A 13,351-nucleotide genomic window follows, 5' to 3' on the forward strand; every position below is an offset into this window, starting at 1 on the left:
ATGTAAAAATATAATTATATAAGTATAGTATTAAGAAAAGTATTAAAATAGTTAGATAAGCACAAAGAACTCGAAATTCCTTTTTGTTACATACTGAAGTAAATGGAACCACAAGTAAAAATTTTACTTAGAAAATAAGACATCATTAATTAACACTAAGCTTTAAACAAACTCTGATTACTTGTGCACATCAACCATTAGAATGATGATGTTTATTTTTCTCAGAGAACTCGTTTTAACTTTTATTTATGGTTTTTACAAAAATGCCATGGATATTTCCCCCTGAGGTTTATTTATTTAATTATCTTCTCATTCATTCATATTTTTTCTGTTGTTTTGAGTTCAACCAATCTTTACAAACATAAGTAGAATTCTTCCTCCCAATTGTAGATCTGTTTACTTCGTTTCAATTAAATAAACCTCTACAGAATGCTTCAACAACTTTAGGCACTTCCTCACTAAATCCACAAATTTCTAACGTATTGGGCTCATTACCCACCAATACTGAACGGGGTGAACTCAATGAAAATGTAATCAATCTATTAAAAAATAATTAAATTTTAATTTTTGTTTTAAATTGCATTCAACAAAAAAATAAACATACTTTGTATGTGGTAATGACATCTTTTTTCGATAAGAGCTTAGAGTACTGGGCGTTTTTTCACAACTTCGGAGTTTTTTAGGCATTCCTGCAAAGGAATAAGTACCATAAAGAAAATGTATGAACACATCGATGGGTTTCTTATTATTTTGAGCCCATTCAATGGCCTGTGATGGCATAACAAACTTACTCTTCAACTCTTTCAATTGTGAAAGTGCTTGGTTGAGAGTTATGTCTATAACATAAGTTAAAAATTAGTTTAGAATTTAAAAGAATTTAAATAATTATATACTTTTTTCAAAGGATAATATTGTGACTGGTTTATCGTCATTAAAAGCCGCTACAACTACGTCTTTTTCAGTTCTTAACAGTGACAAAGTCATAATAGTGGCTGCATCAAAACAGGAAAGATTTTTGCAATGAAGGCAGGGTTCTTTCATTTTCTCTACAGTGTCAAAAGTTATCATTATCCTTTTCCCTATTGATCGAAGGTTATGAAAGGAAATTTGTAATGCTTTGTGAAGAGCAGAAATGATAGAAGGACATTTTGGGGCTTCACATGTTAATTCAGGTTTCTTATAATTTTCATCTTGAAGTTTCATTTCTAAGGCTTTCTTTTCCATGTGTTCTAAGAATTGGGGATCCAAAGGCCTACAAATTTTCATTTATATTTTTAATACCAATGAGAAATTAATGATTTTTATATTTGAGAAGTGATTAAATTTTACATACTATATTAAACTGCTAGGCAATGTTTTGGGATGTATTTTTGAATAGTTAGAGGTAATATTTAAAAATATTTGCAATATGTTATGTACTATAAAAAGCATTAAAAATACAAAAGTTACTTACTTTCCCCCTTTTTCAAAATTTCGCAGTCGTATGAACACTTGGACAGGATGAATTTTTGAAGATTTTAAAGTATTTGCATTTGTAATTGCTTCTACAACTTTCGTTTGAAATGTTGTATTGGCTTTCAAGAATCCTAATTTGTACAATTTTGGCAGTGCTGCAGTAAGTTCTTTAAAAGGCAGGTTTGGTAGTAAAGCTTCCCAAACCTTAAAATAGAATATTTAAATTTATAAAGTAACACTTGTTACATAACAAATCCTACAGCTTGTGAATTATGAAAATGCGAAGGAACTTGAATTAAAGAAGTACATCCAAGTTCAGTAATTAATTCAGATATTTGTTTTTCATCTTTACATTTCTTCAACTCTGTCACTTTCTTTAAATATGAAATAATACTTTCTGATTCTGGATATTCTGCAGCCATTGACTCTGCTTTTCCCAAATCAAAGAGTACATATGTCATAATCAGACTAATAACTATAACAAAACAAATTCATAAAATCCATTTATACTTTCATCATTCTGAATAACTTACGTTTATCATCTGTTTTGCAGTGAGATAACTTTAAAAGGTCTTTATGAGTCCAACTGTGAAATCCTTTTGACTTGGATATTTCTTTTACTAGATCCATAGGTTCCTTCTTTAAATAAAACTCACCGATCAATTTGTTTAGTCCAGATGGAAACGATCGCTTTTGGAGGGTACAAAATCTTATAAACATGAAGAACTCTTCAGTTGATCTCATAATACTTAGAGCAGTTGTATAAACTCTATTTCTTACGGTATCAGGGACTGAAACCAGATTTGTTCGAGCTACCACAGCAAGTATAAAGAACAGTGTGGCTCTTCCTGGAAGAGTATTTTCACTATTTACAATTTCAACTATATTGAGAATTGTATCAATTTTATTTGCTTCTATTAATTCTGTTACTGCTTTTGCCTTTTCAACAGTATAATACTTATACACTTCAGGATTCCCAGTAACGAAACGAAGATCCTCGGAATATAAATACAGATAACGTTTAATTCGATTTTCTGGAGTTGCTTTGTTTTTTGATGTAGCCATTTCGATTTCGTAGGGCACTATATAATCATTCACTTATCGTAAATTATTTTTTTTATCACTAATAAATTTACAATTTAACCTAACTTCTACAAATGATGATTAAGGAATTAGAAATGTACCACTAATATTATGTCCTTGCACCTTAATTATTTGTTATTTATATAGATAATTAATTGTAATTGAATATACTACTAATTAATATTACTTTACGTTTTTTATTAATAAACCATGGAACTACTGCAACTACAAACTCCTTTCCGAACCTATCCCAACTTATCTAAAAAATGTTAGAAATAAGTATAAACATTTTTAATTAACATTAATATGTAGTAATTTTTTTAAGCACTTTTTTTGTAAAGTTATCATCGACTTTACAATTAACAATTACAGTTAAATAAATAAATAATCAACAAATTGTAGTAGACAATCGTACCAATATAATCTATGAAGTTACATACAGAGTGTTCTTTTCGAAGCCTTTAACATTAAATATTAAATATATACAAATAGAGTGTTAATGTGATCGCCGTTGCTCAGTGAGTGTTCGGTCATAGCCGATTTTTCACTGTCCTAGCCGGCGTCTTGNCTATTTTATTCATTTGTTAATTAAAACTGCTTCCAATTGCTCTTTATTAAAATTTTACATAAGAATGTGTACGTGCATAAATGGTCCATAATTTCAATATCTATGGCATAATATTTATTTTATTTGGATTCTTGACACTGACGTTTCTGTAACACGTAGTCTGCTGATAAATTGTAGGTTAAAATATCGTTACTCTGCTTGAATTTTGCATGGAATGTTTTGCTTTGTAAAAGAACAATTAAACTTTAGGAATTACGTATTTCAATTTTTTATCGTTGTGCATTAGTTGGATAAATTTAGACAGGAAACCGGTAGAAATGGCTGCAATAGAACAGCCGTGCTATACCATCATTAATGCCCCTTTAATGGCCGAGCCCTATAACGAAATGCAGCTTAAAATGGATCTGGGTAAATATTATCTATTTTCATTTAATACAACTTAAGTTTAAAATGTATCGTATTGTTCAGAGAAGGGTGATGCAAAGGTTAAAATAGAAGCCCTCAAGAAGACAATTCACATGATTTTGGCAGGAGAGAAGCTTCCCAACTTGTTAATGACAATTATTCGATTTGTTCTTCCATTACAAGACCATACAGTGAAGAAACTATTATTAATTTTCTGGGAAATAGTTCCTAAAACAACCCCCGATGGAAAATTACTTCAGGAGATGATTCTTGTATGTGATGCTTACAGAAAAGACCTACAACATCCAAATGAATTTGTTAGAGGTTCCACTTTAAGGTTTCTTTGTAAGTTAAAAGAACCTGAATTGCTGGAACCTTTGATGCCAGCTATTCGTGCATGCTTGGAACATCGTCATTCATATGTTAGAAGAAATGCTGTTCTAGCCATTTTTACTATTTATCGGAATTTTGAGTTTTTAATCCCTGATGCTCCAGAGCTGATATCAACATTTTTAGATGGGGAACAGGATATGTCTTGTAAACGCAATGCATTCTTAATGCTTCTCCATGCAGATCAAGAAAGAGCATTGGCATATCTCACTTCTTGTTTAGATCAAGTTAATTCTTTTGGTGATATTCTTCAGCTAGTTATTGTGGAATTAATTTATAAGGTCTGTCATGCAAATCCATCAGAGAGATCACGTTTTATAAGATGTATCTATAGTCTTCTAAATTCTAATAGCCCTGCAGTTAGATATGAAGCTGCAGGTACCTTAATTACACTTTCAACAGCTCCGACAGCTATTAGAGCAGCTGCTAGCTGCTACATAGAACTTATAGTAAAAGAGAGCGATAATAATGTAAAATTAATTGTCCTTGACCGATTAATTGCAATACGTGAACATCCTTTGCATGAAAAAGTTTTACAAGAACTTGTCATGGATATATTGCGGGTCCTGTCCAGTCCTGACCTAGAAGTAAGGAAGAAGACTCTGAAGTTGGCTTTAGACTTGGTTTCATCAAGAAATATTGAAGAAATGGTTCTTGTATTGAAGAAAGAAGTTTCCAAAACACATGATGCCGAACACGAAGATACCGGAAAATACCGTCAACTTCTCGTTAGAACGCTTCATTCATGTTGCATCAAGTTCCCAGATGTTGCTCCCAATGTAATTCCCACTCTTGCCGAATTTCTTTCAGATAGTAACGAGCTAGCCGCTACAGATGTATTGGTGTTTGTTCGAGAAGCTATTCAAAAGTTTGAAAATCTACAACCACTTATTATTGAGGTATTCATTTGTATTTCATTAATCATAAGTTAGGGCAACCTGTAAGGGAATGGAACCCATACAAAGATAGCCTAAATGCACTTCTGCCAATTCCATCTAAATAAAAAAGTGATTTTTAAATTAAATTTTAATATTATTTTATGAAATATTTACAGAAATTACTAGAGTCGTTTAAAGATATAAAATCGTCAAAAGTGTATCGGGCTGCTTTGTGGATACTGGGAGAGTATGCTACAAGTAAAGCAGACATTGAAGCAGTTTTGCAACATGTTCACCAAACGTTAGGGGAAGGTTCAATTCTAGAAGCTGAACAGAAACTAAATGCTGGTGAAATTCCCTCAGATGGAACTCAAGGCTCTACAACCTCCTCAGTTTCTACTTTGGTTACTTCTGATGGGACATATGCTACCCAATCGGCATTTAGTACCATTCAGTAAGTACCCCAGTGGCAGGTGTAAAAACTGAAAGTAACTGATGTTTACTAACTTAGGAAAACGAAGAAAGAAAAACGTCCTCCTTTACGTCAGTATTTCATGGATGGGGACTTCTTTATTGGAGCTGCTTTAGGAACAACTTTGACCAAGCTGGCACTTCGTTATAGAAAATTTTCTGATAATGTCAAAAGAAATCGATTCGAAGCTGATATAATGCTTCTCATTGCAAGTATTATTCATTTAGGAAAGTCAGGTAGGCATACATAAATTTTTAACGTTTTTACTAATTTCTAATTATTAACTATTTCTTACAGGTCTACCCTCGAAAGCAATCACTAACGACGACGTGGATCATTTACTCTTCTGTTTGAAAGTTCTATCAGATGGAACTCAAACTATAGTCGATGTTTTCTGTAGATTTTGTAGGGAGGCCTTGAATGACATGCTTGTTGCTAAAGAGGTCGAAGATGAAGCAATTTTATCTAAAGTGAAGAACAAAATTGCCAACAAAATTCATGCTGATGATCCAGTGTCGTTCATGCAATTCGAAACTGACAAGAATGAATTGGGCGAGAATGTGTTTGAAACAGCTTTGGCCCAAGCTTTGATAGGAGGACGAACTTCTACAGCTGATTCCACATCCACATCGATTAGTAAACTAAATAAGATAACACAACTGACTGGATTTTCTGATCCTGTATATGCAGAAGCCTTTGTTCACGTCAATCAGTATGATATTGTTTTGGATGTGCTGATTGTGAACCAGACAAACGACACACTACAGAATTGTACCCTGGAACTGGCCACATTGGGTGATTTGAAACTTGTTGAAAAGCCACAACCCGTTGTACTAGCCCCTAAAGATTTTTGTAATATAAAAGCCAATGTTAAAGTGGCAAGCACAGAAAATGGTATCATATTTGGCAATATTGTCTATGATGTCACTGGCGCTGCTTCTGACAGGAACGTGGTCGTATTAAATGACATCCACATTGATATCATGGACTATATTGTCCCAGCAAGTTGCTCCGATGCCGAATTCAGACAAATGTGGGCGGAGTTTGAGTGGGAAAATAAAGTTTCTGTTTCGACAACCATTACAGATCTGGCCGAATATTTGCAACACCTTATAAAGAGCACAAACATGAAGTGCTTAACACCAGAAAAAGCACTATCGGGACAATGTGGATTTATGGCTGCTAATATGTATGCAAAATCCATTTTTGGTGAAGATGCATTGGCTAATTTAAGTATCGAGAAGCCTTTTAACAAACCTGACGCCCCCGTCACAGGACACATACGGATCAGAGCCAAGAGTCAGGTAGCTATTATTGAATTTTTAAACATTAGTCTGCAATAGATTTATTTATTTTGGTTTTGTTTAGGGAATGGCGCTTAGTTTAGGAGACAAAATCAACATGACTCAGAAAACCCAACAGCAAAACAAGGTGGTTGCTGGTTAATTGGTAATTTCTATAATTTGAATACAATTGCTATTTAAGTTTATTTAGGCTTTATTGTAGGAGAACATGTGCATTTTATATTATATTGCAGTATAAACATAAATATCTGCTGTAAATAAATATATTAACAACTCTAATCTGATTTTAATTAAAATAACCCATACCAATTAACTTAATGCACAGCATTATACCTTTTTGTAACTTGGGACTTATACAACTTTTTTTTCATTCAGAACTCCTTTTTAATCAGAATAATGATTAAGTAACCTTATCTCTGAAAGTGAAGTAGACTGTCCAATGGATATGACGAGATCCCTGTTATAAATTTTGAAATTAGTAGAAGCTATTTCCTAAATTTATTGCGCAGAGTTGAATGTCGTCATTAAGCAAGGTTTACGTTTACGTTGCAAAGTTACCATATAAGACATTTACCCACTATAAAATTAGACGTTATTTTATGGGATTACAGTTATCAACAGTTGATAATCATTTATAATCCTTTATCATAATGCAAAAAAAAGAAAACCGACCAAAAACCCTCATAATAATTTTTTTACTCCAATAAATTAAATGATTACATAAATACAACNTAATAATAATATACAAGTTCACGAAATAAGTATTACAAATGATAGTAATAATAATAATAATAGTAATAACTCATTTGTGCTGAGGTTGCTTAAAATGATTTCACTGGAATTCTGTCTTTATCAGTAACAAAAACCTGAAAAGATTACTATCATTTAAAAGAGTGGGAAGCTTTTATTTAATCTTTTCGACTCTGTTGACATACACTAGGCTTTATGAGAAAGTATCATTTCGTACCTAAATCTATTCTTCTTCCTCTTCCTCTTCTTCCTCTTCCTCCTCCTCCTCTTCTTCTTCCTCTTCCTCATCAACTTCTACCTCTTCTTCTTCCTCTTCTTCAGGTTCAGGTTCGAAGGTAGGTTCTCTGATGTCTTCATCGTCATCACCAGCATGCTTACCCTCTTCTTCACCTTCAGGGGTTTCAGGATCGCCAGATTTCTTGCCAGGGCGTTCACCGAACCATTTTGGTAGTCTCGCTAAAATGCAGAGTACCTTTTTATCACTTTGTACCCCTTAAATTTATTTTGAAAGTAAAATACTTGGTAACATTAAAAAGAAACATAATGACAACATAAATAAACACTTTCATGTGGTCTTTATTTGGTACAGGGTTAACTTCAAGGTCGTTACCTTTTTATTTTGAAGAACTGATAAATACTTACTTTTATTCATTTTCCAAATTGTGGTACTCACACTAATTCCTCAAATGAATGTTAATGACTTGATACTTATTAATATTATCGATCAAAGTGAATATAATTTATTAAACTGAAGTATTTTGAGTATGACAAATAGTCACTCTTAGGAAAGAGATAGATATTCGTTACCAATCATTCTCTTGGGTAATCCTTACCCCTCTAGGCAATAACTTCTGCTCTAGAGATAAGAGATATATTCAATATATATTTAGCAATAAAAATAAGATGAGATTTTTGCACCCTGGATACTGGCCTTCAATATAAGAAATGGTATTTGTGCAGTATAAGCTCTAGTGAAGGTTACCAATATGAACTTTCGTAGAGACTATAATAGTATCATCATTTAAAAACTTATACGTACCTTTTTGACGAGATTCCCATTGGCCGCTCCTATCTTTCCATGTCTTTTCGGATACTTCCTTAATGATTTCTTCAAGACCCTGTTAAATCGAAAGGAATGGTTTAAGGGGACAAATAAGGCACATGTACAACAACAATAATCAAAACTTTTACGATATTTTCAGAGGTCCTTTGATGAGAATATCATTTGCACATATGTACCTATATTAAATATATAGATATTTCACTGGACAAACAAGACACGAAAACATAAATTAATGATAGATGAAAAACGAAAAACATATTGGGGTACCGTGCAGGAGACACATTATTCCCCACTTACTTCTAGTTCTATTCATAAATTGTTCCATTTTTGTTTGCCATACTTTTTCAAGCACTTCCATGGACAATGAGTTGAAACCCTGTGCATAATACACAATCATTTTTTATCTGCTCACTAAATATAATCATTAAAGCCCTGTTGAATCTGCTATTGTGATCGTGCAGTAAAATAGTGATAGGAATGAGTTTCACTGCTGTTCATAAGATTATAGACGCTGCTTCAATTTTGTTTATTAAGTTTTATAAGGTCTTTTATTCCCCCCAATTTAAATGTCGTTATGTAATGGTGTCTGTTTTCCAGTGTCGTGCATAAATTGAAAGGTGTACGTTTTCTTTTCTTTTTTGGCAGAAGTATATTTAATCAATGATTTCAACTTTTCAATACTTACTCCTTCGAATAATTTTTTCTTGTCGTCATACGATCTGGTATCTACACGACGTTCATATTTGGAGGCGACTTGTATTTTTGGCTTTAAAGAGAAATAAAAGTTTAATTTCCAACGATTGGATACATCAACAAAAGTCATTGATTCTTACCGGGTATTTTCCTGTGAGGGCTTCAGGGTCCAATCCCTTCTTCAAGGCTTTGTGCCTCAATTGTTGTTTCTGTCTTTCCTTCAATTCTTTAAGCTGTAATAGAAATTAAATTACAGTAAGCAATGTCACTCGGTGGTCATATGTTCATCCTCAATGAAAGTAGTGCTTGATGTTACTATAAAAAAATACGTACATCGTAGTCCTGACGTTTTTGCCTTTCTTCTAAATCGTACTTTTCTGTCTCAAGTTTGACAATACAATCCCAAAGTTCAATGGCTTTCTTTTTAAGGGCGTCTACGTTAAGTCCGTCCAATTGCAAAGGTTTGATACGGATGGAAAGGGAAATTTTCTTTTCTTCTTCTAGTTGTTCCTTGGTTTTGTTCCTTTCTAATTGGGCAGGAGACAATGCTGCCTACATTAGAATAGTAAACAAAGATTAGTGGAGCGTTTTAAAGAATCTTTTGTGAAGATCCATGTGAATATAAAACTTAAACTTACGGATGCATCTTTCTTGGTGATGGTGAAATTGGGACCTTTCTTTGCACTCTGGTCTTTCATGGCTTGCATCATAACTTGACGTTTCTTTTCGGCCTCCTCGAGACGCTGCCTCTTCTCTTCTTGTTCGCGTTGTTTCTTTTCTTCCAGTTCGCGGACACGTCTCTCTTCTTCTTGCTTCTTCCTTTCAGCCATCTTACGTTCCTCATCAGCACGCGTGACTTTGCGTTTGGCCTGTTTCTCTTTCAGTTTTTTGAGTTCATCCTCTTCCTTGGCACGTTGTTTACGCCATTCTGCGATGTATTCTCGGAGTTGCTCATCGAGATCGGATCTCTTTTGGTCCTGACGTTTAATGAACTCTGGATCTCCGGACTCCCTATAAGATTGTCATTTAAGAACTGATACTAAACAAAACAAATGCAATGGTATACATTTTTGGAAGAGCTTTTGCTATCATCTATTATCTATTAAATTTCGTTCCTTAAATATATCGGTTAAATATATGTAAAAACTAAAAGGATGCAAAACTAAAATGTTACGAAGGAATTGAATTGTTGTTGTTGACTAAATGTTTTAATCGTTAAAAAATTCAGTTAATGCAGTTATTATCGTAATATACACTTTTAGTTTTGTTTCCTTTTTTCCTTTCTAGAAAGTGTTCATAAATGATCGGTTGAAAAAAAGACATTAAAGATATTTAATATTTAGCTAGAGTAGTAGTAAAATTATGCAAATTCACAAAAAGTAAAATGTTAAAAAACACGCGAATGAAGAATTAATAATTAGAAAAATTCAAAAAAATACAGTTGAAAAAATGCATTCAGGCAGCGTATTTTATTACATAATGCAAAAATACAAAAAACCTGTAAATATGTAAGACAAAAAGTCAAAACTCCACGATGCGGCAGTTTGAAGCTGACGAGCTTTTGTAAGATTTTTTATCCAACTTTTTGTAATCCTTGCATTTTTCTGAAAACTTTCTTTAAATAAGAAATTTAAACGTACAATAATTTAAAATTTAGCCCAGTAGATGTTTCTGAAATAGTTTCCGTGATAAAAGAGCAATCTGAAGTAAAAATGCAAGGAATACCTCTGTTGAGCTGGTAGACGTAAAAAAATGCCCGCAGCAGAAAGCAGCTAGGCTTCTCAAAATTACTAAAAAACTTACTCGACTTCAACTTTTCTTTCGACTGGTCTATTGTACCACAGACGACACACCAAGGGCAAGGTTGTGGTGGAGGAAAGAAAAAATTAAAAATAAAACAATTAAGAACAACAAAATTTACAAAATACAAAAAGTATTACAGGAAAAAATAACGAAAAAACACGACACTCCTTTTTTTACGTGTGGCAACGATATTTTTGATAAATGTTACACTTAATTTGTGATACATATAGATATATAATTCAATTTAGTAAACTAAACAGCAGGTAAGGTATTTATCTGAAATAGTTCTTCTTTTTAGTGTTTACTACAGTAGGTGAAGAAAGGGACACAGGGGCATCGGATACTTACTTTCTGCAAGAGAAAAAGATGTTTATTAAATTTTATGTTGACATGAAACGAGATCTACAAGTATAATTATTATTTCCACGTACAGGCCTATTGCATTCATATCATTAATTATTTTTTTCGAAAAATTACTTAAACCATTAATTTGAGAGGACATTTTAGACAGCGGGCTGAGAACCTTCATTATAAACAAAAACGAATAGAGTTACCATGGAGAGTCGTATTTTGTTTGTGTTTAAAGTTCCAATAAATTGCAATTGATTTATTCCAATTGGAGAAACAAAAATGGTAAATAGGTAGGTACCCATATCTGTCTTGATAGAGAGGAAAGTTTCAACATTTTCAAGGATAGCAAATTTGTTTCCATCTACAATACTTGTAAAAATAGTTCAATGAAGAAAATAATAATAAGACAATATTTTGGGATAAGTTCATTCAAATTAATTAATTACTCACTACGGCTAATGAAATAATATAAAAAGGAAACTTCTGTGCCTATCTTTTGCGTCCAAACTATATCAGGTACCTACGTATTTTACGACATGAAATTGAAAAGAGAAAATTAATATACAATTTTGATACAAATATTCGTATAAATTGTTTATTAATGAAAAGGTTTGAGTGTACTTTTTATTCCAATTTGATATGAATGTTGACTGCACGTATAATTAATAAAATTTAAATACTTAAACATTCTCAACTTACGTCTCTACGACTTCTTCTTCCTCCTCTTCTTCGCTAAAAGGGGTTAAAAATTACATTTACTAACATGTGTGTTGCATACGTTTATAGACTAGCCCTAGTAGCCATGAGCACCTGAATATTAAAGTAAATAACAAGAAAAAAACAAAAAAGATAAACAAAATAAACCGTTTTCAGTTCATGCGTAAGCTCCTAGTTGTTTACATTAAAGTTTCGTCAGACTTACGAGTAAACTTCTTCTTCATCGGACATCTTGGCAGTTGGTTAGGGAACTGAAATATAAAACTTCGTTTAAAAACCTACAATTCCAGCTGAATTTATAAAGCTTGCAAAAGCTCTTTTAGTTACGTTCGAAAGATATTTATATTTAGAAATTGCTTATTTTTTCAACCATGTAGGTACCTATTTTAGGTACCTATCCTTAAAATGACGTTCTCTAATTTAATTTATTAATACCAAGGAGGAGATTAATTTGTATATCTAATTCCCAATAAATTCTCCAATAAATCGTCAAATTTTTGATGGATATTACTAGAAAGTGACGAAATAATTGTTGAAAAAAAAAATGTTTTTTAAAAAGATATTCTTTGAAGTATATTTTATCTAGTGTATTTTCTTGATGAAATTTTAGCTCCAAGCAATTCTGTATTTGGCTACGTTTACAGTTCCAATCTATTTTTGTACCAGCATGTCTACCCACCACCTATATTCCACAAATAAACTCATGGAGCGCTTCAATAAGATCACATTTCCACATTGCAAATAGTATTTTGAGGTAATTCAATTATTCTGGTCTATATATGTAGGTAGTATACAACAATTAAAACATAAATATCTAATATAATATCTATTCTGTCGATCCCTGTTGCTTTACTTAAAACTGTCCAATTTAATGATAGACAAAAATAGATCAAGAAGATGATGATGGAGAGACAGGAGAGAGGAATATTGATTACAGTTCTATGTGTTCGGCCCCTTTTTTAAAATAGTGTGCCCATATTAAAATAAAATTAAGAATGCTACAGTAATTCATACTCGAGATGTTAGATGGAGAAAATAACTTTGGGCTAAATTTAAATGGAAATGGCGTTATGTAATATAGACCTGTTATATTATCGTACAGACAAATTTCTTCGTTTTCTATCAGTAGATTTCTCATTAGAAATCAATTTGTAATTGAAGCAGTTACATTAAAAGTCCGTACTAACAATATACATACGTTTACTCACAACTGATATAATTAATATTCACCACATTTCTGTGCCCAATTTCGAAATCAAAAAATTTTTAGAATTACTCGAATATATTTTTTAAAATTTTTTTGTTTATTCTAAAGTGATACCATAAAAAAATAACAAAAAAAAATGAACTTACGATAAATGTATGAGAATTATCGAGGAGCACTACGCCACTCACCGAGTCAGCAGTGACTAGTACAAT

General features: G+C 32.4%; 3 protein-coding genes across 8 annotated transcripts; 1 reads left to right on the forward strand and 2 right to left on the reverse strand.

The window, feature by feature from the left end:
• Window positions 1-6: 6 nt before the first annotated feature.
• Window positions 7-2,944, reverse strand: LOC112904485 (60 kDa SS-A/Ro ribonucleoprotein-like). Its single transcript, XM_025974604.1, has 7 exons — window positions 2,731-2,944; window positions 1,989-2,537; window positions 1,716-1,930; window positions 1,454-1,659; window positions 894-1,252; window positions 605-836; window positions 7-539 (listed from the first exon to the last, which is right to left on the reverse strand). Exons 2-7 carry the CDS (start codon window positions 2,518-2,520, stop codon window positions 407-409), a joined length of 1,677 nt encoding a protein of 558 aa, XP_025830389.1. The 5' UTR covers window positions 2,521-2,537; window positions 2,731-2,944; the 3' UTR covers window positions 7-406.
• Window positions 2,945-3,227: 283 nt separating this feature from the next.
• On the forward strand, window positions 3,228-6,834 carry LOC112904474 (coatomer subunit beta). The gene is made up of 6 exons (XM_025974570.1): window positions 3,228-3,514; window positions 3,575-4,800; window positions 4,956-5,233; window positions 5,291-5,487; window positions 5,549-6,555; window positions 6,620-6,834. The coding sequence occupies exons 1-6, from the start codon at window positions 3,424-3,426 to the stop codon at window positions 6,695-6,697; spliced, it is 2,877 nt and encodes a 958-aa protein (XP_025830355.1). The 5' UTR covers window positions 3,228-3,423; the 3' UTR covers window positions 6,698-6,834.
• Window positions 6,835-7,281: 447 nt separating this feature from the next.
• On the reverse strand, window positions 7,282-13,351 carry LOC108737888 (troponin T). 6 transcript variants are annotated; one of them, XM_025974571.1, is made up of 12 exons: window positions 13,286-13,350; window positions 12,138-12,183; window positions 11,915-11,947; window positions 11,213-11,215; window positions 10,865-10,891; window positions 9,700-10,072; window positions 9,395-9,613; window positions 9,202-9,294; window positions 9,054-9,134; window positions 8,345-8,423; window positions 7,523-7,761; window positions 7,282-7,421 (listed from the first exon to the last, which is right to left on the reverse strand). In XM_025974571.1, the coding sequence occupies exons 2-11, from the start codon at window positions 12,161-12,163 to the stop codon at window positions 7,529-7,531; spliced, it is 1,167 nt and encodes a 388-aa protein (XP_025830356.1). In that variant the 5' UTR covers window positions 12,164-12,183; window positions 13,286-13,350; the 3' UTR covers window positions 7,282-7,421; window positions 7,523-7,528. The 6 variants fall into 6 exon arrangements, with proteins under 6 accessions (XP_025830356.1, XP_018326521.1, XP_018326520.1 ...); XM_018471019.1 differs by lacking the exons at window positions 7,282-7,421; window positions 8,345-8,423 and adding an exon at window positions 8,666-8,744 and having other exon boundaries at window positions 7,435-7,761; window positions 13,286-13,351; XM_018471018.1 differs by lacking the exon at window positions 7,282-7,421 and having other exon boundaries at window positions 7,435-7,761.

The sequence above is a fragment of the Agrilus planipennis genome, unplaced genomic scaffold (assembly GCF_000699045.2).
Source record: "Agrilus planipennis isolate EAB-ADULT unplaced genomic scaffold, Apla_2.0 scaffold59, whole genome shotgun sequence".
NCBI classification, from domain to species: Eukaryota; Metazoa; Arthropoda; class Insecta; order Coleoptera; family Buprestidae; genus Agrilus; species Agrilus planipennis.